This window comes from Pelophylax lessonae (assembly GCF_965119305.1).
Source record: "Pelophylax lessonae genome assembly, chromosome: 3".
NCBI classification, from domain to species: Eukaryota; Metazoa; Chordata; class Amphibia; order Anura; family Ranidae; genus Pelophylax; species Pelophylax lessonae.
Window position 1 is genome coordinate 261,562,148 of NC_138770.1, and position 22,513 is coordinate 261,584,660.

Sequence of the window (22,513 nt, forward strand, 5' to 3'; positions counted from 1 at the left end):
GAGGATGGCGGGGAGGATGGCAGGGGATCGCAGGGAAGGTGAGTAACATTGCGGGGTAATCCTTAGTGTGGCTCAGGGTTACCGCTTTTGGTACTGAAAGTTAACCCAGAGCCAAACTCGGGAATACCGCTAAGGAGGTTAAAGTAGATCTAAACAGATGTAGGGATTTTGATGAACAGACCCTAATACTGAATATATTGGTCTGGACACTATATCCTGCAGTTATCAAAACCTAAAATGCCTGAGGTTAATTAGCTTTAAAAGTGGAGCCAAAAATAAAACTCAAACTTTAAAAGAAAGTGTACGGTAACCAAGTTACATTATTCATTTGAGTAAAAATTTTACTTAAGAAAACCACTCCTCCTGAAAAACATAGCTACTGTTAGATTCTTAGAATACAAGGAACATTATAAATATTTCATTCAATTAGGGAATGCAGAAAACCCAATGCTTTCAGGCAGACCCTTATTGAATGAAAGTTAAGTGGGGCACACACCCTTTAAGAAAATCGGGGCGAACGACCATCCGATTTTCCTCGTTGAAAATCGGAACCGATGAACAAAAATTTGTACGAAAACTCTCGTACGACAAAAGCTTTTTTTTGTTGTTTATTGTTTCTGATCATGCGCAGTCTTTCTTTTCTGATTTTCCTTGTACAAAAATTGTACGAAAATGGTACACAATCATTCATTTTTTTCCTGTACGAGAAAAAATTTCTTTGGACGAAATTCTTATAGTGTGTACGAGTCTTTAGACTCCAAATATACCAGCATACAATAAACATTTATCTAATACTAGCGTCTTTGCCTAATGGGTACCCTTTGAGTTATAAACAGCTACTGCCCCTAAAAGACAAACATTTCAAAAATAAAATGCAAAAATATAAATGACCGTGTTAAAAAACAAATAAATTATAAATAAAAAGTGTAGAAAATGCATATATGAAAAGTACTTCCCTGAACAATTAATTACATACATATGTGCAAACCATCATAGGTGAATGACTCAATCCAAGTGTTCAAATTCATCAAAATAAATACATTAAAAGTGCAAAAGAATCAACAAAAGAAATAAGAAAATATAAAGAATCCAATGTCCAACGAAGGCACTTTATATATTCAGAGTTAGGACTTTAGATTACTTTTTGAAATTTGAAAACACAATAAGAAAACACATAAAACCTTTGTTGAACTTGATTCTTTATATTTTCCTATTTTATTTGTTCATTTATTGATTTTTGCACTTTTATGGGAATTTATTTTGAAGAATTTGCACTTTTAATGTATTTATTTCATGAATTTGAACACTTGGATTGAGTCATTTATCTATGCTGGTTTGCACATACCGTATTTATCGGCATATAACACGCACTTTTTCCTCCTAAAAATGGAGGAAAAAGTAACAGTGCATGTTATACGCCGATATAAGAAAAAAAAGTCCAGGAAGCAGCGCTGAGAGGTAGAAGCCTCCTATACCGACGTCTATCATAGGCGCCGGGACTTCCGATGACAGCGCGTCCTACCTTCTCCTCGGCGCCGCCCCCCCCCTTCTACCTCTCGGCGCTGCTTCCTGGATTTTTTTAAAAGTTATTTCGGATAGTGTCAATGGCGCTGGCGAGGCTGCAATTATGGGCACTGCACTGGCCAGGCTGCAATTATGGACACTGCGCTGGCGAGGCTGCATGTATGGGCACTGCGCTGGTGAGGCTGCATGTATGGGCACTGCACTGGCGAGGCTGCATGTATGGGCACTGTGCTGGCGAGGCTGCATTGATGGACACTGAGCTGGCGAGGCTGCATTAGTGGGCACTGCGCTGATGAGGCTGCATTCGTGGGCACTGCGCTGATGAGGCTGCATTCGTGGGCACTGCGCTGATGAGGCTGCATTTGTGGGCACTGGTGAGTGGTGAGACTGCATTTGATTAAAAAAAAATGTTCTGAGTTCAAAGCTGTTTATTTCAAATTTAAGCTTTTTTCCTGAAATTTCTCTCCTAAAATTTAGGTGCGTGTTATACGCCGATAAATACGGTATATATATAGTAATAAATGAACAGAGAAATACTATATATATATATATATATATATATATATATATATATATATATTGTGACAGGAAGTCAGGTAAATCTGGGAATGTAGTCACAGGCAGGAAATACATTTCCACCTGATTTAGAAAGTTCACTAATTACTATAGGGTGTTGGCTACAGAGCTAGCCAGCAGGAAGTTGAAAGGCCTTCAGCTGTTCAGAATGAGGAAATGAAGGCCTCTATAATTTGTCCAAAGGAAGTCTAATGGATTGCTGCCTCCTGTCGCCGTGTGGGCTGGGAGAGGAGGACAGACAGAGGATCTGTCCCAAAGAGGGGATAGTGTGCCTGATGCAGTTTTTAAAAGGATCAGTGTTTTGGGGTCTGTCCTGAGTGAGCCTCAGAAATGTGATGACATGTGACTTGAATCACCGCTTTGGAATAAACCGTTCCTTCAAAAACTTCAAGCATTGGAAAATGTATCATTAGAGCTTCAGCAAACAAAGGAGTTGTGTAAGAAATGTGATGATTTCTCAGTTCAGGCTGAAAACCTAGTGGAGAAAACTAAAGCGGAGAAAACTAAAGCAAGTGATATAAATCTGGGAGAAAAAAAGCAAACGCCACCTAGTGGAGAAAACTAAGGCTGTTGGTGAAAACGTGAAGCAAATGAATAAGTGCCTTTCAGGGAATATTTCCAAAATGGAACTGGTGAAAGACAGGTGGCAGAAATTTGATCGTGATCTTGAGATGCATTCCATGTGGAATTCAGATAGAGAAAAGGAACTAGGTGACCTTGAGCGGTCAAATAGTTCAGCAGAAAGTGCATTGAAGAAATCTGTAATAGACTGTGTTGTTGCCTTTGACCCATGTGTTGGTGGAAGGAAAGTTGATGATGTCGCTGGAAAAATGAACAGGGGTCACTTTGAAGAAATGTGTGACCGCCTGTTGTCGCAAACGAAAGGCCCTCTGCACAGCATCTTAGAGCAAGCTAAGCTCAAGAAACAAAGAGTCAATGATTGTGTACAGCTGTATGGAGAGGCAACTCAAGTCACAGAGGGATGTCAAGAGTCCCTACTTGGAACAAAGCCAAGGGAAGCAGAGGTTCTCAAAGTGTTGTGGAAATCATTTGTTGATTGCAGAGAGAGGCGTCTTAAGAATGTTGAAGACTTTAAGACTAGCAAAATTGAGTTGCCTATGGATCACGGTCCTCCATGGCGGATAGGACAAACTTGTATGCAAGACAAACTTGAGAAGGAGCGAAATGATGCCAAAAATGCAGTTGAGGAATGTGTATATGAGATGAGAGACAAACTGTGTGACATTTATGAGAAATCTGTCAATGAAGATGACAGAAACCGTTTCATTTGGAAGCTTGAGGATAATAGGAGGCTTATCAGTGAGAGTCAGCAGTGCTTGACACATGCGTGCCTGGAAATCTGTGTCCCAACCCTAGGGTTGAAACAAGAGGGGGGGGTATGTGACAGGAAGTCAGGTAAATCTGGGAATGTAGTCACAGGCAGGAGATACATTTCCACCTGATTTAGAAAGTTCACTAATTACTATAGGGTGTTGGCTACAGAGCTAGCCAGCAGGAAGTTGAAAGGCCTTCAGCTGTTCAGAAAGAGGAAATGAAGGCCTCTATAATTTGTCCAAAGGAAGTCTAATGGATTGCTGCCTCCTGTCGCTGTGTGGGCTGGGAGAGGGGGACAGACAGACGTGTGCCTCCCGACGCTGTGTGGGCATGGGAGAAGGACTGCTGCCTCCTGACGCCGTGTGGGCTGGGAGAGGAGGACAGACAGATGAGTGCCTCCCGACAAGCTGGTGAGCATGGGAGAAGACCCCCTGAAGTGATGTGCGCTAAGGAGGGTAAACAAGTGTGAAGACTTCTCAAAGGTGAGGACATGGACTGTTTTTCGATGTGGAAAGAAAACAAAGGGACATGTTCCATATGAAGAGGAAAAGGGACATGTTAAATGAACTGTTTGCCGTGTGAAGAGATAAAACATGGACTATTGAGAGTCTGCTGTATGACCAGCCAAGTCTGCCCAACAGTAGGTTGGGGACAGACTTCATTAGATAGGTTCCAGTGTGTGAGAAGGTAGCCGCCCACAGTGGCAAGGATTTATTTTGTTTTATTTTATTTTGGCTGTTTTGAGGCTTGCAATTGTGTGAAGTAAATTGCATGAATAAATCAGTGTTGTTTGCAACCACTGCTCGGCTATCTCTCTGTGAAAACGCACCCCCAAAGGGGTCATCCACGCCTACCACCGAGCTAATCCCTCACAATATATATATATATATAAATATGTATTTTATACACTTTCTATTCATAATTTATTTAATTTTTAGTGCGGTTGCACATATTTTTGCATTGTATACAATAAACAATATTGTTACATGTGGTGACTCTCCACCTCTGATGCTTTTTGCCCCAGAAATTTCGTTCTCTATGATTTTAATTATAGAGAGAAGACTTTTTCGGACAATGAGATTGGAGAATCAGTAAGGCATAACTATTATGGCTGCCACCATATCAGTGGAGGATGGGGTTGGGTGATAGGAAAATATTCATCCTCTGGGCCAGTATTACTGGGATATGATAGGCTAGTGGTGCTAAGTGGAGGCCTAAACTATTCATACATTGATCAGAGCAGGACCCACAGTCAATGACACATGTTGGGCATGCAAAGGCGACCTTGTGAAAACCTGCAATTACAGCATCTGACAAAGGGAAACCTGATGCAGAAAGATGTGAAAAGGTGTCACCCATCTTTAACCATGCCCATCTATCAATAGAGCATTATACTACACTTTATTAAGACCACAAAACTTTGCCCCTACGGTGATAGAGTCGGTTGTGTTTGTCCCAAGGCCAAAGGTTCCTAGTTCTCCCCTGAATCATGTACACATATACAAAATCAAGCTAAGACAAGTAAGACAAGCCTTTAAAACATTAACATGCACTGAGAAGAATACATAAAGTCGATTTTTTTTTGTGTGTGTGTGTCTATAGAAACGTTTATTCCCCATCAATGCATAATATAAAGCCAGTTTGCTTTGGCAGCAGTGGATATTGCATTATAACATTGAAGTGTCTTGAATTTAATGTCCTCAGCCACAAAATATATTCTTTGTGTCTTAAATAAAACAATGCAGAGTTTCTCTGTCTACCAAGTAATCAAGTAAGATAGTTTGAGTGATATAGTTTGAGTGATATAGAGCAGAGTGCCAAAGATTTGACCCAAGTAAAGCATTCAATTTCCTATTTTTTAAGATAAAGGCAAGTCTATAAAAACAGGTTGTTCTCAGGCATGCAATGGAGATTATATCTACTAATTTAAGTCGAAAAAAAATGTTTTTCTATGGCCATTTCTGACTAAGGATTCATGTGTCACCAGCTCTTCATTCACCAAACAGTACTATATTCCCAGGACTAGAAGACGGTCAATTGTATTTGTTGCCCTTGGCAAAGTTTCAACTTCTATTATACTCATGTAGGTAAAAAAATTACAGTATAAGTCAACCTTTCCCAACCCTTTTACCCAAGAGGAACCCTTGAAATAATTTTTAAGTCTCAGGTAACCCCTGCTAAAATCAATTTATCGAGGCCAGTGGGAAGAATGTCTCTTACGTTGGTGGTTAGTAAGAAAAGTGGTACCTTTACATAGGTGGTAACATTGCCACATTTACCACCTACTACAAAGATCACTTAAGTCAATGGCCCAGCCAAAGCTGAAGGAACCTCTAGCAATTTCTGGAGGAGCCTTAGGGTTCCAGGGAACCATGGTTGAGAATAATTGGTATTGATTGTCATATGCCCGTTCTTTCTTTCCTTCGTTATTGTGTGAAAGAAATTATTTCCTTTAAAGTGATTGTAAAGGATCACTTTTTACTTTTTAAAAATAACATATTATGCTTACTTGGTTTTGCGCAGAGCAGCCCGGATCCTTCTCTTCTCATTTTCCCACCAGCACTCCTGGTTCTTCCCCCCTGCCGAGTCCTCCCCCACAGCAAGCTGCTTGCTATGGGGACACTCATGCATGCTCACTCATGAGCCTCCTCTGTGTGTCAATTGCCAAAGCCAATGGCTTCTGCTGCTGTCTCTGAGCCAATGAGGAGGGAGAGAGTGGAGGGAGCCTCTACTCTCATGCACATCACTGGATCAAGATTGGACTCATGTAAGTATTGGGGGGGGGGGCTGGTGGGGAGCTGCATGCAAAAGGTTTTTTTTTTACCGTAATGCATTAAATTAAAAAAAAAAACTTCTGCCTTTAGAACAAATTTAAATATCAGCATCCCTGAGTCAATGATGTAACAAGGGGGCGGTGCCACCAGGTGACATCTCCGGGTGGCCCCCATTCCTTAGCTATTTAAGAACTGTGGAGCAGGCAGACGGTGGGAGCCTGCGGTTCAAGCTTAGTTTTTTTTTTCTTCTTTTTGTGTGAGCGTTGGTGGCATGCATTGTGATTGACGATGGATCTACACTTGGGGACATTGTTTTTTTTTTTGTTTTTTTTTAACTGTCAAAAACTGTCTCTGTGGTTATATTTCTTTTTGACACTTTTTTGGGAGAATGAGTAGGGGTACAATGTACTCCATATTCGTTCATATAGGGGGTGGTGGGATCAGGGGCCCCCTTGTTAAAGGGGGCTTCCATATTCCAATAGGTCTCCTGCCCGCAGACCCCTTCAACCACTGCCCAGGGTTGTGGGGAAGAGGCCCTTGTCCCCATCAACATGGGGACAAGGTGCTTTGCCCCCCCCCCCAGCCCACCATGTTTAGACCATGTGGCCTGGTATGGTTCATGAGAGGGGCGCTGGATCCTCCCCCCCCCTTTTTCCTGGCCTGCCACACTGCATGCTTGGATAGGGGTATGGTATGGACTGTGTGAGGGGGGGCCCATGCCACTTTTTTTTAAATTTTGGTATAGAGACTCCCCTAAAAATCCATACCAGGCCCTTTTGGGTCTAGTATAGATTTAAGGGGGAGCCCCACGCCATTTTTTTAAAAATTTGGCTTGGAGTTACCCTTAAAATCTGTACCAGACCCCCCCACACAATTTACCTTTTTCCGGTTTGAATTTGTGTTCAAAACTGAGGACATGTGCCATTCAGATGCATTCCCACAGAAGGCAATAGCTGGGAATTCATATCTGAGCCAAACAGAAGTGCTCGCAAAACACACAGAACTATTATATGTCCAAAAAAAAGGCTGCCAGTTCACATTTCATGTTATTTGGATGCAGTTCAAAACACATCCAATTCGCATATATGTGAACGGAGCCTAAGCAAGAAAAATGGTGCAGTTGAGCTACTGTGGTGATAAAGGAAGTGGATGGGGAGGGTCAGTTTAATTACATAACATCTTAGATTAGTTTTAATCATTCATTGGTATGTTATGTCTCTTCAGGATTCAGTTAAGTGTTTTTTGAGTAATGCTGGGTTCATACCTAAGCGTCTTTGAGAGCCACATTTAGCAGGAACAGCAGCCCATTTTTTAAATGGGCTGCTGTGCCTGTGTTTCATGCAGGAAAAAAATTCCTGCACCTTTTTAAAAACACAGTCGGAGGGAAATCGCATGTTGATTTTGCACAACCAAAATCTTGATGCGCTTCCAGCTGCATGGGGGTGCCATTATAAATAAATGGCAGCCCCATACATCTGCAAAGGAGTAGCGCAGTTTGGCTGTGGCAGGTTTTCAGGTGCGGGAACAGGTATGATTTACACACTGTCCTGCACCCACAACCACCCGCAGTGTGAACCTAGCCTAAACAGATGACACTGATTATACTGCTAAAACATTAGAATATCACTTAATTAACCTATAATTGGTGGAAGACAGTGCATTGATGAATGTGTAAATAGAAAGGTGAAATGACCTGTCAGTTCCTGTGTGTGCCTTTGACTTACATAATGAATTATTAAGAGATGCAGTCACTTCTTTTTTATTTCATATATGGAAGAGTATTTGTTTTGCCAACATCTGTACTTTAGAAACTTTGAAGTGTTAGCATTTAGGTGGGCCATACAGTTAAAGCAGGCTGTCAGACATGTAGGCATGGGCCAAGTGCCCTCAGGCACTGCTGCTAGCTGGCCGCTGCATAAACATAAGTGCTTGATTTAGCATGCAGTATATGGAAGTAATAGGTTTTCTGAATATCACAAATATGAAACATAGATATCACATGTAAATTGTTCTTTAACTAAAACACAATCACCTTGCACCCCCTTTTTAATAGAGCGAGACACAGAACCTTTTTTATTCGAACATGTCAGGAAGACAATCTGATCTAACTTAGAGTAACTGATCAGATTCAAATATGCACAGTAGAATTACATCTGTGAAATATTTAAATCTGGGTATACCACTAAGACCTGCCTTTCTCAACCTTTTTCATCACAGAGGAACCCTGGAAACAAGTTTCTGGTCTCTGAGAACCCCTGTTAAAATTAAAAAATCTACAACTCATGACGCATTAGTGTGACAGTCAGTGGGAAGAATGCTTCTTACTCTTGTCATCATTGGGAAGAATTACCCCCTTACAGATAGCTAAAAGGGAAAATGGTGTGATTGGAAACTTATCTGAGACGCAGAAATTGCCCATTGCTCAAGGAACCCCTAGCAACCGCAGGAGGAACCCTAGGGTTCCATGGAACCCTGAATGAGAAACCCTGCCTTAGAACATCAGAATAGTACAAACTATCCTATATCAGTTCTCTTTCAGACTCACATAAACAAGACCCACTGTAGCTAGTAAATGCTCATATCTCAGCAGAGGCAGAGACATGGAAAGCAATGGACCTTGATGCAAATATTGCCCCCTATTACTAATGAGGACCTGTCATTTTAAAAAAAATGTAACTAAAGGCAAAACTTTTTTTAGTTCTGGAAACAATTCACCAACTGCATGTGAGTGAGTCAGCGTTCACTGACATTAGATGAGATCTATATGAAATTAAATGGAAATAAAAATAAAGGTAAAAATTTGCAGACTTATAGGAACAAAGAAAAAAATGATAATGAAATAATATTATGGTGTTTTAAGCCCATGTAGTCCAGAAATAGCTGAGAACCACAGGGTAACAAGGCCAATGGGAAAATGGCAGGCGGTGACTGGACAGAACACTTACAAGACAGAGACGCTCCTTGTTGAGGTATGCGATTCCCCTGAGAACAAAAATAAAAAGAGAAAACAGGGTGCCAGGTCAGTGCGAGTAAAAACGACAACCCTTTATTCCAATATCCACTTACATCTGAATAACTTGCAGAGTGCATGTTGAGGTGCTGTGGTATTGTGTGGTTTTTCCCTTTTTATTTTTTTAGTTTTGGGCTGAGTGGAGAGGGATTAGAACACCTGTGAGGTTTTTATTGCAACCTCTCCACCTGTTAGATTCATCCTCTCTATTTGTCCTGATTATCAGTGGGGCCCAATATATTCCATGACTGCTGAGAATCATAGGCTCATTTATGAGCAGCTAATAAACCAATACCTTGCCCCCCAAAAAGACACCAGAAGCTGATTAAGTTGGAAATAGGGCAAGGCCACAGCTTTATTGAACTTTGCAAAAGTAACAACTTTCCAAATGTACCAAACAACAGTGCCAGTCACGGTTATACTGTGCGCACCCAACAATGCCAGTCACAGTTCTACCATGAGCGACCATAAAACATAAACTTACATAGTCTAAGAGGCCTGTCCTTACCATCAGTGCCAGGCAGACATTAGACTGACCCCAGAATTTAACTTGAGGGCATAGCCCATAAAGCAACATCAATTGCTGGCAAGGTCAAAACCGCCAATAAAGCTGTGACAAAACGGGCGGGGCAACTCTTGTAACAGCCGAATCTCCTCAGAGCAGTTGGATGTGCCCTAGCGTAGCCTTTTCCTAGAGTACAGGCTCCACCCAGTCACCTCAGGTCTTTGTAGCCAATCCCAAGGGAGCTACTTAACTTCTTCTCTTTTAGGTTCACACCCACAGTGATGCCATGCTTCCAGCAGTCAAGGCTCCCTTTCCCTAAAGGAGGTTCAAGGGGCCTTCATTATTTGTAGAGGTTTCCTTTTACTTCCTATTTTAGCTATGGGACAGGAAGTGAAGATAAATCTCCCCCAGTGGCACACAGATAGCTTATGTAGCGCACCCCCTAAGGAGCCATAGGTAAACTGGGATCCCCTACACTGCACAGTCAGGCACATCAAATTTTCACAGGCACACTTGAGGCTGAAAACAGTCCATGACTTTGTTTTTTGTTATTTATTGAGGGATAATAACTTGGATAGGGATGGGAGATTATGGGATGCCCACTTAACTTCAACAACAAACTTCAGGGATAACTTTTCCTATATACAGACTCTATGTACAGCTTCTCTTCTTCCACCAGCACTCACTTGCTTGCAGAACCCAGCTGGATCACTGTGAAAATCTGACAATCTGACAATTAATGGCCCATTACAGGCAGGAACCCGAGGCCCCTTGGTTGTGTAGCAGAATTTCAGTGTCCAGCTTGCATTACACCTATGGCTACTGCACCACCTCTTCAGGCACTGCCAACCTGCCTGGTTGCAGCTGCCTCTTTCACTAGCCCTCCAGGCTAACTTCTACCAACAGTCCTCCAGACTGACACTCACCAGCCCACCTGGCTGACTCTCAGGGGATCTCCCAGACATGACAACCTGCTCCTGCTGTCCTCTCTCCTTGCTCCTGTGCCATCAAGAAGGGCTTCCTCTGTGTGTTTTTTCAGGATCCTTCCAGCACCCAAGCCCCAGGCCCGAGGTCACCCCCCCCCCCCCCCCCAACTAGGGTGCAGCCTCAAGGGCAACCGACAGTCTCCTCAGCACTCCATTTTCATCTTCTACCCGACTGCACCTGCTGGCATGACTCATGTGAGGTGGTCTGCCCACTGCCAGCCCTTTTACTTGGGATTAGCTGAAGTCCTCATGAATATTCATGGAAGCCCCTCCTTACTCCCACCCTCCAGCTCCAGAAGTTTCCACAAACTTCCAGATCAGTGGGAAGTGCCAGAGAGAGCTGTCAGATGAGTCATCCAGCCCCCGAGCGACTAAACCTTGGCCCAGATTCCCAGCTCAGGCTTAGCCCTGAGCTAACTATGTTTTACCTACTCAGCAAACCTATTTACATCTAGAACACATCTAAAGGGTGCTACACATAAAAAAACTGACGGGTATAACCCAGCCTTCCTCTATCCTAAATGAAAAAAAAATGTTTTGCCATTTAGTTCTACTTTACATTTATGCTATGTAACATTTTCATTAAAATTCATTATCTTTTCTAGTACATTTTATAAATCCAAAGTGTTTATTTTATGTACAGTTTATTTCTAGACTGTTTTGTGATGTAGCAACAAATATCGTGCCCTGATGCACACCTCAAAGTGTATGTCAGGGCAAAAAAAGGAAATGCAGTACATCTCTGCAATACTTGTACATTTTCTATGTTTTATCCATTTAACCACTTCAAATCTTTTTACATTTGTACCATTCATGGACCATATACATTTTTTCATTTCTACAATGGGCATGCATATTTGGTAATAACGTTGTCATTACTTTTTACTTTGTATTTGCCTAAGCGGTTAATTATCTCCATTGTGTAAAATGGCTGTATTGATCATGTTTTCTCTATTCCTCCCCTTCTTCCACTGTTCCCAAACCATCTCCTGATAGAAAAGAAGGTTAGGAGACACGCTGCACATGCTCAGTTTGATGTGTATTGCTAGAGAGTTTTAATTCTTGGGAGAGTGCATGTGATCAGCACAGGGCCAATCAGCACTGTCCAGACAGAGGGTCAGGGGTCCTTCAGTCTTATAGGACAGTTAAAGCAGAAGAAAAACTCCTCCTACAAGCTTTACCAGACACTGATAAAAGCCATGCGACTGCTCTGACTTCTGATGAAAAAAGGTGTTTAGCAGTTTATATTTACTAAAACTATTGCATTTCCATGTTCTGTGGAGGACCATATGTAGCGAATGCAGGGTCCTGGGTTTAGTAACACTTTAAAGAATTTGTAAACCCAACATTTCATATTCCTGATATGTGCCTGCTGTACCATGTACTTGTATGAGAAAGTATCCTGTTCTCTTTGTATTGCTTCCTTTCTGTGAAATCCCTGGTGTTCCTACAAGTTCCTTTGCTTTCCTATTGAAAACTAACCACAGCAAGCAGGAGAGCACAACGTGGTCGGTTCTCTAGCTGTGCTGTGAACTCAGTCTGCTTTCCTCCAATGATCAAACTTGTCCTGACACATGCCCCCCCTCCCCCTTCCACACACACAGCCTTTCACTTTGAAGTTCAATGCGCTCCTGTTTCTCCTCCCCCAGCTCTTATGCAGCTTAGAACAGAGGGAATGGGATCTCCCTTCCTTTGCTAAACTACTAAAACCTACTCACTATGAGTTTCTGACATGACAAACAGGTATTTTATTGCACTTAAAGAGCAGATTTACCAAAACACTTTTAATGGTATATTTAACAGACAATTACGTGGCAAATAATATAAGTTCATTGTTGGGGTTTACATATAGTACTTTAATAACACAAACAGTGATTCATTAATTCACTTGTCCTACCCTCCTAGTTCTCATTTATATTAAAAAATATTGTGTAGTGGGTTTTGTATACCCTTTTCTACCTTTAGGTATTATGGTCAGGACAAGAAAATATAAAGCTAAAGCATATATTTTCTCTATTTTAATCAGGTGAATCTGAAATATTGTATATTTATTCCTTGTATTTTTATAAGCAGCAAGCAAGGGGGGGTTTAGGCTCCTTTTCATGTTTTCCAGTTCATTGGAAAACACATTATTTAAAAAGGTATAAACCAGGGGTGGGGAACCTTTTTTCTGCCAAGGGCCATTTAGATATTTATAACATAATTCGGGGGCCGTACAAAATTATCAACCTAAAAATAAGCTTCTCTTTGGTGAGGTGTGTGATGTTAGCTGGTATTGATGATGTTGCTACCCGCAACTGGTTTTCCAGGTTTGCGTTGGTCAGTCTAGAGCGCAGTCGACTCTTTGCGGTTGTAAGTTTTGATAAGAACTGCTGGTGGGTACTGCTGGTGGGTACAGCTGGCTGGTACTGCTGATGGGTACAGCTGGTGGGTACTGCTGGCTGGTACTGCTGGTGGGTACAGCTTGTGGGTACTGCTGGTTGGTACTGCTGGTGGGAAATGTTGCCTGTGACTCACACTGTCAGGATGGAGCGGGAACTATAAAGGAAACATCGGCTCCGTTCTGACATACGGCTCAGCGGCACGGGGGGTCTTTTGCAATGATTTTGAGGGTCACATGTGGCTCGCGGGCCGCAGGTTCCCCACCCCTGGTATAAACCTATAAAAAAAAAAAACGTAATCTTTTTAAAAACATAGATACTTACAAAAGATCAGATAAAATGTACCCCAAAACCATTCACGTGCCCTTTTAAGTTGCATATTTGCAGCTGACAGTAGTCACATAGTAAACACATAGTAGCTCAGGTTTTACAAGAGTTAGGTAAGCAACATAGATGTTCTCAAAAAATGTATGACTCAACCCATAGTAAAAGAGAATAAAAGGAAGAAATAAAAAAGCAGAGAGCATAGCATCGGGATAGAAGAAACAAATGGGGAAAAGAGAAGACTGCTGAGGAGGGGGTTAGAAAAAGGTTCCGAATAGGGAAAAAGGAAGGGGGAAGAGATTGGCAAGAGAGAACTCCTGGTAGCTGTATGTAATAACCAGGCTGTAAAAATCAAATATCAAGTAGACAACAAATTGAAGCCAATTTGTAGGAAACATGAGACACATGGTTCCCAGTATGAAACTTAGGCAGAATGTCCTGTAGTTTACCTGTTAATTATTCATTATGTAATGCCCAGTGTACCCTATCGTTAACTTGGACAAGAACAGAGATTCAGAATGCTACACCTTAGTTAAAGTCTGTTTCTTGGCTGTCAGAATATGACCCATGAGTGCAAATCGGTGCTTGAAAATTCCAAGCCAAATCTTTTTTTTAGCTTTGGATGGAGTAGGTAAGGGTTAAAATCTATTTCATTTAATTTTTTTTGCCTTGTTTGGGAAAATATCTGTCATTGAAACACAGCAGGAAGTGAAAGGAATCTCTACCCCTGTTTAGATAGTTGTCACCACAACTGCTGCTAGAAGATCCCCCCTCACCTCTTGTCATAGTGACAGCTGTAAAATTTTGAATTTCCCATCTCACAATCACCAGGACATACAGTATCTCACAAAAGTGAGTACACCCCTCACATTTTTGTAAATATTTTATTATACCTTTTCATGTAAGAACACTAAAGTAGTGAGTGTATAGCTTGTATAACAGTGTAAATTTGCTGTCCCCTCAAAAAAACTCAACGCACAGCCATTAACCACTTAAGCCCCGGAGGATTTGGCTGCTCAAAGACCAGGGCCTATTTTGCGATTCGGCACTGCGTGATTTTAACGGACAATTGCGCGGTCATGCAACGCTGTACCCAAACTAAATTGACGTCCTTTTTTTCCCACAAACAGAGCTTTCTTTTGGTGGTATTTGAGCACCTGTGTGATTTCTACTTTTTGCGCTATAAACACAAAAAGAGCGACAATTTTGAAAAAAATAACAATATTTTTCAAATTTTTTTATATGAAATTCCCCCCAAAAATGTAAAAATCTAAATTTTTTAACATTTTAGGCCAATTTGTTTTCTGCTACATATGTTTGGTGAAAAAAATCGCAATAAGCGTATTTTGATTGGTTTGTGCAAAAGTTATTGCGTTTACTAATTACGGGAAAGATTTATGTAATTTTTAATGTTTTTTTTTAACTAGTAATGCTGGCGATCTGTGATTTTTTTTTGCGGGGCTGCGACATTGCGGCGGACAGATCGGACCCTTGACTGACATTTTTGACACTTTTGGGGATGCCAGTGACATGCTATACATATGCACTGTTACTGTAAAAATGACACTGGCAGGGAAGGGGTTACCTTTATTAGTAAACAGTGGGTTAAATGTATCCCTAGGGGTGTGATTCTAACTGTGGGGGGGGGGGCATGGCTTGTGATGTAACCACAGAGACATACGATCCTACATAGCAGGATCTTATAGTCTCTGCAGTTACACCAGGGAGAATGACAGACGGCTGTGTTTACATTAGCCGGCTGCCTTTCTCCCTCTCCAGCGGGAGATCGCGAGTTGCCAGCCGACATCGGAGCCGCCGGTCACACGCGCGGGGATGTTAGTGAACGAGTGGGGGCGGGAGCACGCCTCCGGTGGCGCGCGCTCACCCCCTAGAGGCTCGTGGGCGAGCGACGTACCCCTACATCACTTTGCCCAGGAGGGGCTGACCGCCGCAGTAAATATACTGACGGCGGTCAGCAAGTGGTTAATGTCTAAACCGCTGGCAGCAAAAGTGAGTACACCCCTAAGTTAAAATGTCCAAATTGGGCCCAAAGTGTCAATATTGTGTGTGGCCACCATTATTTTCTAGCACTGCCTTAACCCTCTTGGGCATGGAGTTCACCAGAGCTTCACAGGTAGCCACTGGAGTCCTCCTCAACGCCTCCATGATGACATCACAGAGCTGGTGGATGTTAGAGACCTTGCGCTCCTCCACCCTCCATTTGAGGATGCCCCACTGATGCTCAATAGGGTTTAGGTCTGGAGATATGCTTGGCCAATCCATCACATTTACCCTCAGCTTCTTTTGCAAGGAAGTGGTCATCTTTGCGCTGTGTTTGGGGTTGGTATCATGTTGGAATACTGGCCTGCGGCCCAGTCTCCGAAGGGAGGAGATCATGCTCTGCTTTAGTATGTCACAGCACATTGGCATTAATGGTTCCCTCAATGAACTGTAGCTCCCCAGTGCTGGCAGCACTCATGCAGCCCCAGACCATGACATTCCCACCACCATGCTTGACTGTAGGCAAGACTCACTTGTCTTTGTACTCCTCACCTGGTTGCCGCCACACATTCTTGACACCATCTGTACTAAATTAGTTTATCTTGGTCTCATCAGACCACAGGACATGGTTCCAGTAATCCATATACTTAATCTGCTTGTCTTCAGCAAACTGTTTGTGAGCTTTCTTGTGCATCATCTTTAGAAGAGGCTTCCTTCTGGGAACACAGCCATGCGGACAAATTTGATGCAGTATGCGGAGTATGGTCTGAGCACTGACAGGCTGACCCCCTTCAACCTGTGAAGCAATGCTGGCAGCACTCAGACGCCTATTCCCCAAAGACAACCTCTGGATATGACGCTGAGCACGTGCCCCCAACTTCTTTGTTGGACCATGGCGAGGCCTGTTCTGAGTGGAACCTGTCCTGTTAAACTGCTGTATGGTCTTAGCCACTGTGCTGCAGCTCAGTTTCAGGGTCTTGGCAATCTTCTTATAACCTAGGACATCTTTAAGTAGAGCAACAATTCTTTTTTTAGGATCCTCAGAGAGTTCTTTGCCATGAGGTGCCATGTTGAACTTCCAGTGACCAGTATGAGCGAGTGAAAGGGATAACACCAAACTTACCACACCTGCTCCCCATTCACACCTGAGACCTTGTAACACAATGAGTCACATGACAATGGGGAGGGAAAATGGCTAATTGGGCCCTGCATAGCCCTTTTCTAGAGTTCAGGCTCCACCCATTCACCCCAGGTCTTTCTAGCCAATCCTATGGGAGCTACTTAACTTCCCTTTTAGGTTCACACCCATGCTTTCAGCAGTCAAGGCTCCTTTTCCCTAAAGGAGGTTTCAAGGGCTCATCACAGTCAGCTAAAAAAACATGCTATCTTGGTATACCCACACTATAGTCAGTCTAATAATTATACTGTGATTTAAATCTATAGACATACTGTATAGAGGAGCTGCAGCTCTGTGATAGGTTACTAAAAACCTTGATGTATTAATCCAAAGAACTACAGCACTGCCACTATCCACCCTGTTAAATATATTTAAATAAAAATTCTATATGTGAAAAAAAAAAAAAACATTAGCAGTGCTAATATACTTGATGTCTCCTATTTATAACCATAGTGTGTATCAATTCATCATTCTTGAACAATTCGTGAAAAAAGTCAGAAAAATCATAAAGACATGATATAGGTGAAAAATAAAATTGAGAAAATATAAAAATAGTTACTCTGAATAAAACAATGTCAATTTCAGTTCGTATAGTCCGTGCACATCTAAAAAGTGCTCAAATAAAATGCTCCATGCAGTATTTAAATATGAGTGATTATTCTTAATCCGGTGAGATTCCACAGTAAGGTGCTTCCCTCCTTTGTTCCCCCACTCACCGACAATAGATGACTCACTGAATCAAAAAAGCATAACGGATATATGGATGAATCTCTCCTTTACCTCTCCTTTACTCCTCCTCCACTATTTTAATACAATCTTCAGGCTCGGTGCAGCAAATTCATGACATAGGAAAGGATGATGGATATCTCCATAGTATAATATTGTTAAACTTTATTAAAAGGTTAAAACAAAATTGCACTTACATTCACAATGATCATAAATGCATGTGTAAACCTTAAATGGCTGCCTCGGCGTGTGGGTCGGCTGTAAAACAGTCGTCACTGACTGTCCTCGCTTGATGCGTTTCGCCCCTCCCACTGGGCGTCTTCAGAAGCTTGGATGCGCACGGAGTATATGAACTGAGATTGACACTATTTTATTCAAAATAATTATTTTTATAATTTCTTTATTTTATTTTTCACCTATATCATGTTTTTATGAATTTTCTTATGAATTGTTCAAGAATGATGCTAAATGTATACACACTAAGGTTATAAATAGGAGGCATTAAGTATAGTAGCACTGCTAATGTTATTTTTTTCACATACTGTATATAATTTTTATTTAAATATATTTGATAGGTGGATAGTGGCAGCGCTGTAGTTCTTTGGATTAAAGCAATAAAAACATGCCTTGGCTTCGAATCCTTTCCTACTCTGTCCAGAACTAGAAAAAAATGTTTTGGCTTTACATACATTTGACTTGTGTGGGAACAGTGTATTATTATGTACTGTATATATACTGTTGGCAACAGCCAAAATTAAAAAAAAGTATTCTGAGATTCTTGGTGTACTGGGTCTGATTCGCCGATTCACATAGCGGAATCACATAGCATCAGTTGGCATGTAGTTATCACTTACAAAAGTACAAAACATATTTCTGTATTCCTTTTGTGTAGACTTTCCCTGTTGTGGGAATCTAATTTTTGCAATGTGTGTTGCCAATTACATACTTTATGATTTAATCAGTTATAATAAGTCAGTAATTCTGATAATTAATGGCCCTGTTAAGGCATCGCACGCTGCCAGTCCATATAAAGTGTCTTAAAACAAAATATACTAGGTACATGCTGATATCTCTAGGATGGGAGTTTGTGGGTTGATTATGTTTATTTTAGGTCAAATGCCATTCCCTAATGAGAGAAGAACAAATTTTGGATGTAACATTTTTTTCTAATGAAAACATTTAATTGCAAATGTAATAACTGTTGTCCTTGTTTGACTTTGGTGATTTCAAGGTGTTGCTTCTGTGGTTTAATCATTTTCAAGTGTTCCATGAATGCACATGAAAACACTTCAAAACATAATTAGCGTTCTTTCTTCTCTACATTTTAAGCTGCCATGTGATGCGTTCAAATATCTAACTTGGCACAAGTTGAAAGAACACGATGTGCAAGGGACTCAAATTCGTTCTCCTAGAGTGAGAGAAGGTAAAGTAACAAACTTCTTATTCAATGTCTCCCTAGAACTATGTATCTACTTTTGATCCAAGACATATATTTTCTTATTATTATTTGTTGTTGGGTACATCTGAAAGGTATTCTGTTTATACATGTGTGTACATTTTACATGATCACAGGGCCACCAGACGAGGAGCTTGTAATAAGGAGAGAGGCAACTCTATCACTTGAAAGCGAACAGACCAACGATAAAGAGATTTGGAGACAAAGGCTGCAAGAAAACTGGGAAAATTGTGTGGTGAGAGCAGAATTCTAATTGTTGCTTGCCGAAGTTTAGCAATTTTAATCTAATCCAGTCTCTGATATAGGGGGTTGCAATTTGACTCCCATTACTGCCCCTCCCCATGTTTACAAGCACATTTAACCCTCCCTGTCACCTTTTATAGGCTTGCAGACAAGCAATTGGCAGGCTAAAGTCCACCACTTTTATGTCCACCTCTAGTATCAGGAATTTTACTATGTTTTACTATTCTCTGACTGACAGATGTATTAGTCATCCGGAGAGCAGGTGTAGACAGTGTGCTGTTTATCATGAAATGGGGACTATGCATGTCTCATCTTACCCTGGAAAAAGGGAGGGCACTTCAAATCCCTTGGTCTTCCCACACGCTTGTCTTCAAGTTTACCTAAGTTGACATTTTATCAGAGATCTTTAGAGGGCATTTGGGCATAAAGGGGGAGGGCCCTCAAACCTTCAAGGGGCAGCCCGCTGGATTGAACGAAAAACGTGTACCCAGCTTAACTGTACTGTCTCCCTTTTTTTTTAAAGCACTGCATAAACTGTGGGTGCCCTAAATCGTATAGGATAATAATGTAATTTAGTGAATCAAGAAACCTTACTTTTACCAGTAACTTGATATTTCAACCTCTAAATTTGCTGGTTGTCAAAGCTCTGTCCTGTAAAATTAGTAATTGGACATTTAAAAGCGTTGTCAACAAATTACCCAAAAAAGCAGTAAATACACAATATATTCAAAACAGGTTTGTACCTTTTCTTTTAAAACACATATTTTAATGTACCAAGTTTGTAAATAGTTGTCAAGTCCTGGAACTAAATCCGCAAGATATTTTTTAAAATCAGACCTCTGTTTTTACCCAAAAACCATCACATCTGCAAAGCCTGGTATCCACTGGCCATACATCAGCCCTGCATGCAAGGAAAAAGCACTCCAAATAGTGCAGGTAAACAAAACTACTTATATTTAAAACAGAGTAAATCTTACAAGAGATAGGGGTCCATTCACTAAGAGTTACTGTGGTTGAAAACCTCAGTCATGAAATCTAAACAAAGTACATACAGTATATCTGTAGTGTTTACTTATCTCTCCCTAAAGCTCTAAGGCTGGGGTCACACCTATGCGATGCCAGACATCGCATGTGATTTGCACCCTATTGCTGTGCACGTCACATGTGATGTCTGTGATATGCAAATTCAGCCATACAGTGTTTATGGCTGAAATAGCTTGCATTCAGGCCAAAATGGTGCAGGACCCTTTTTTTGGTTTGCACTGGAAATGGATCGCATGGATGTTAAGACCAATGGGATATGATTCCCATCCAATTTCACAGTTCACACTGCATTCTGCGAACGGATTTGGGAGTGTCATTAACTTTACATTAACACCCACAACGGTTTGCAGAGAGCAGTGTGAATTGCCTGTGAGTCAGATGCAATGCGGGAACCAGCACAGGAATCACTGTGGATCCTGTATCACGTAAGTGTGAACCCAGCCGTAATGTCGTTTCTCTCTGGTGCTTCCTTCCTCTGTTATCAGTATGAGTCACTTCTGAGAAGTTTTCCCAACATATGAGATACATTTGTGACAGGGAAGGGATACTGACAGGTGACTGTTTGTAAAAAAAAATAGCCATTAATGACTGTTTTGTTGCCATAGTAATCATTTGATCACTATGACCAATCATAGCTATTACATGAAATCATGGCTGCTCACAGCGGTGTGGTACTGAGCACTGTGTTCAAACAGCAGTAACGGGACTGCTAGTGTGCATGTGCTAGGTGATGTATCACTATGTTGCCTATCCTGGCTGTGCCACCTGTCTTCAGTAGATGTACTGTGGCTGGGCGGGCGGAAAGCAGAATGTAAACAAAAAAGCAATTAAATAAACTTACATAAAGCAAATAAATAACAACGTGCAGTCTCCCCACAGTCCATACCAGGCGCGTCAGGTCTGGTATGGATTTTGGTGGGAACATCACACCACAAAAAATATCTAAACAAAATTGGCTTGAGGTCCCCCCAAAATCTATACCAGAACCTGATCCGAGCTTGCAGGCCAGGAAAGGCCCTCCCCCGAAGTATACCAGGCCACAAGCCCTAAACAGGGGGGTGATTTGAGGGGGGACCTCCACCCAAAGCAGCATGTCTGCATGTTAAAAAGAACAAGATCCTCTTCCCCACAACCCTGGCCTGGTGGCTGTGGAGGGTAACGTATCAGAGTCTACCCTCCTTGTGAAAAAGTTTGGAGTACATACCACTGCCCATTAAAAAAAGACTAGCGTAAATAAAAACTGTGGACAGCTTTTGACAAGTCCTTTATTTTAAAAAAACGAAATTTATAAAAATAAACTATCACGTTAGTATTGCTATTTTGCACATTATCTGAGATATCTTTGGATATTGCATGTGATTTGAATATTAATTATTCATTAGTTGCAACATGTGATATTTAAAAAGACAGCACATTCCTTTCTAAGCAAAACTGTGTATTTGACTTTCTCCGGATTCTTTAGCTCTGGATGGGAACATTCAATCCTGTGTCTGGGTTTTGCTAGATGCCTGTAACCTGGCTGAGTATACAGGTATGCAGGGTCATTATATACTCAGGTCTGAGGATAGCTCATAGCTCCCAGTTGGAGGCAGCTCCCAATGTGGGAGAATAAAGGTCTCACCAAGAGGGTTAGAGGACAAAAGCCAGAAGCTAAAAGACAGAGGGTCTCACCGAGGGGTCAATAGTGCCCCAGCAAGAAGCCAGGAGACAGGATTTCTAATTCCATGAGTCAGGTTGGCAACAAGTCAGGAGAACCCCAATCCATAGGCCAGGAATTTGCCATGGAGCATGGTGCTGTGACTGAAAGCTAAGAGAGCCAAGTGATCCAGGAAAGTTAGACAACACAGTCAGAGGGACTGGTAAGAAGCACAGCAGTGCTGCCAACAAGGGAGACAGGTGGCTCTGTATTTTCATTTGTTCACATTGATGTGGAAGAATCCTCTGCGTGGGCAACTGATGCTTATATGAACGTTCATTTTATTTAATAAAAGTGGGCTGCCATGCCCGTAAAATATAGTTTTGGACTGGCGCAACTCATTGTAAAAGCACCTACCAATTGCGTTATATTAATGCCACACCCCATAGAGAAATGCAGGCATCATTATTAATTTCTCACTGTCCCATCCCACTCCAGCAGGCGTGATGATGTCAGTGTGTTATGCTCTGCCCAACATTCATCATAGATAACTTTGTCGGGGTCATACCAGGTGAATACAGGGCATTGCGGATGCGATGATTATCAACAGGACTATACAGTAATTACACTGCATGTATTGGATTATATTCACTATGTATGCATTTATATGTTGATCTTATTTGATACATATAAATTATAGTACTGGGTTTCATATAAGAATTATAGTTTAAAGGGATTTTGCTGCATATACACTGTATTGTATGGTTTTTAAATGTCTTCTATTAGAACAGTTTGATGTAGGCTACTTACCATTT

At 41.5% G+C, this 22,513-nt stretch overlaps 1 protein-coding gene across 1 annotated transcript in view; it reads left to right on the top strand.

Annotated features, from left to right (window-relative positions):
- The window catches only part of LOC309551402 (leucine-rich repeat-containing protein 56-like), a 60,577-nt gene that overhangs the window by 22,719 nt on the left and 15,345 nt on the right, over positions 1 to 22,513 (top strand). Inside the window, exons 3-4 of the mRNA XM_082251975.1 lie at positions 18,649 to 18,742; positions 18,892 to 19,010. Coding sequence (XP_082108101.1) covers positions 18,649 to 18,742; positions 18,892 to 19,010 — 213 coding nt within the window. The remainder of the gene's footprint in view (positions 1 to 18,648; positions 18,743 to 18,891; positions 19,011 to 22,513) is intronic.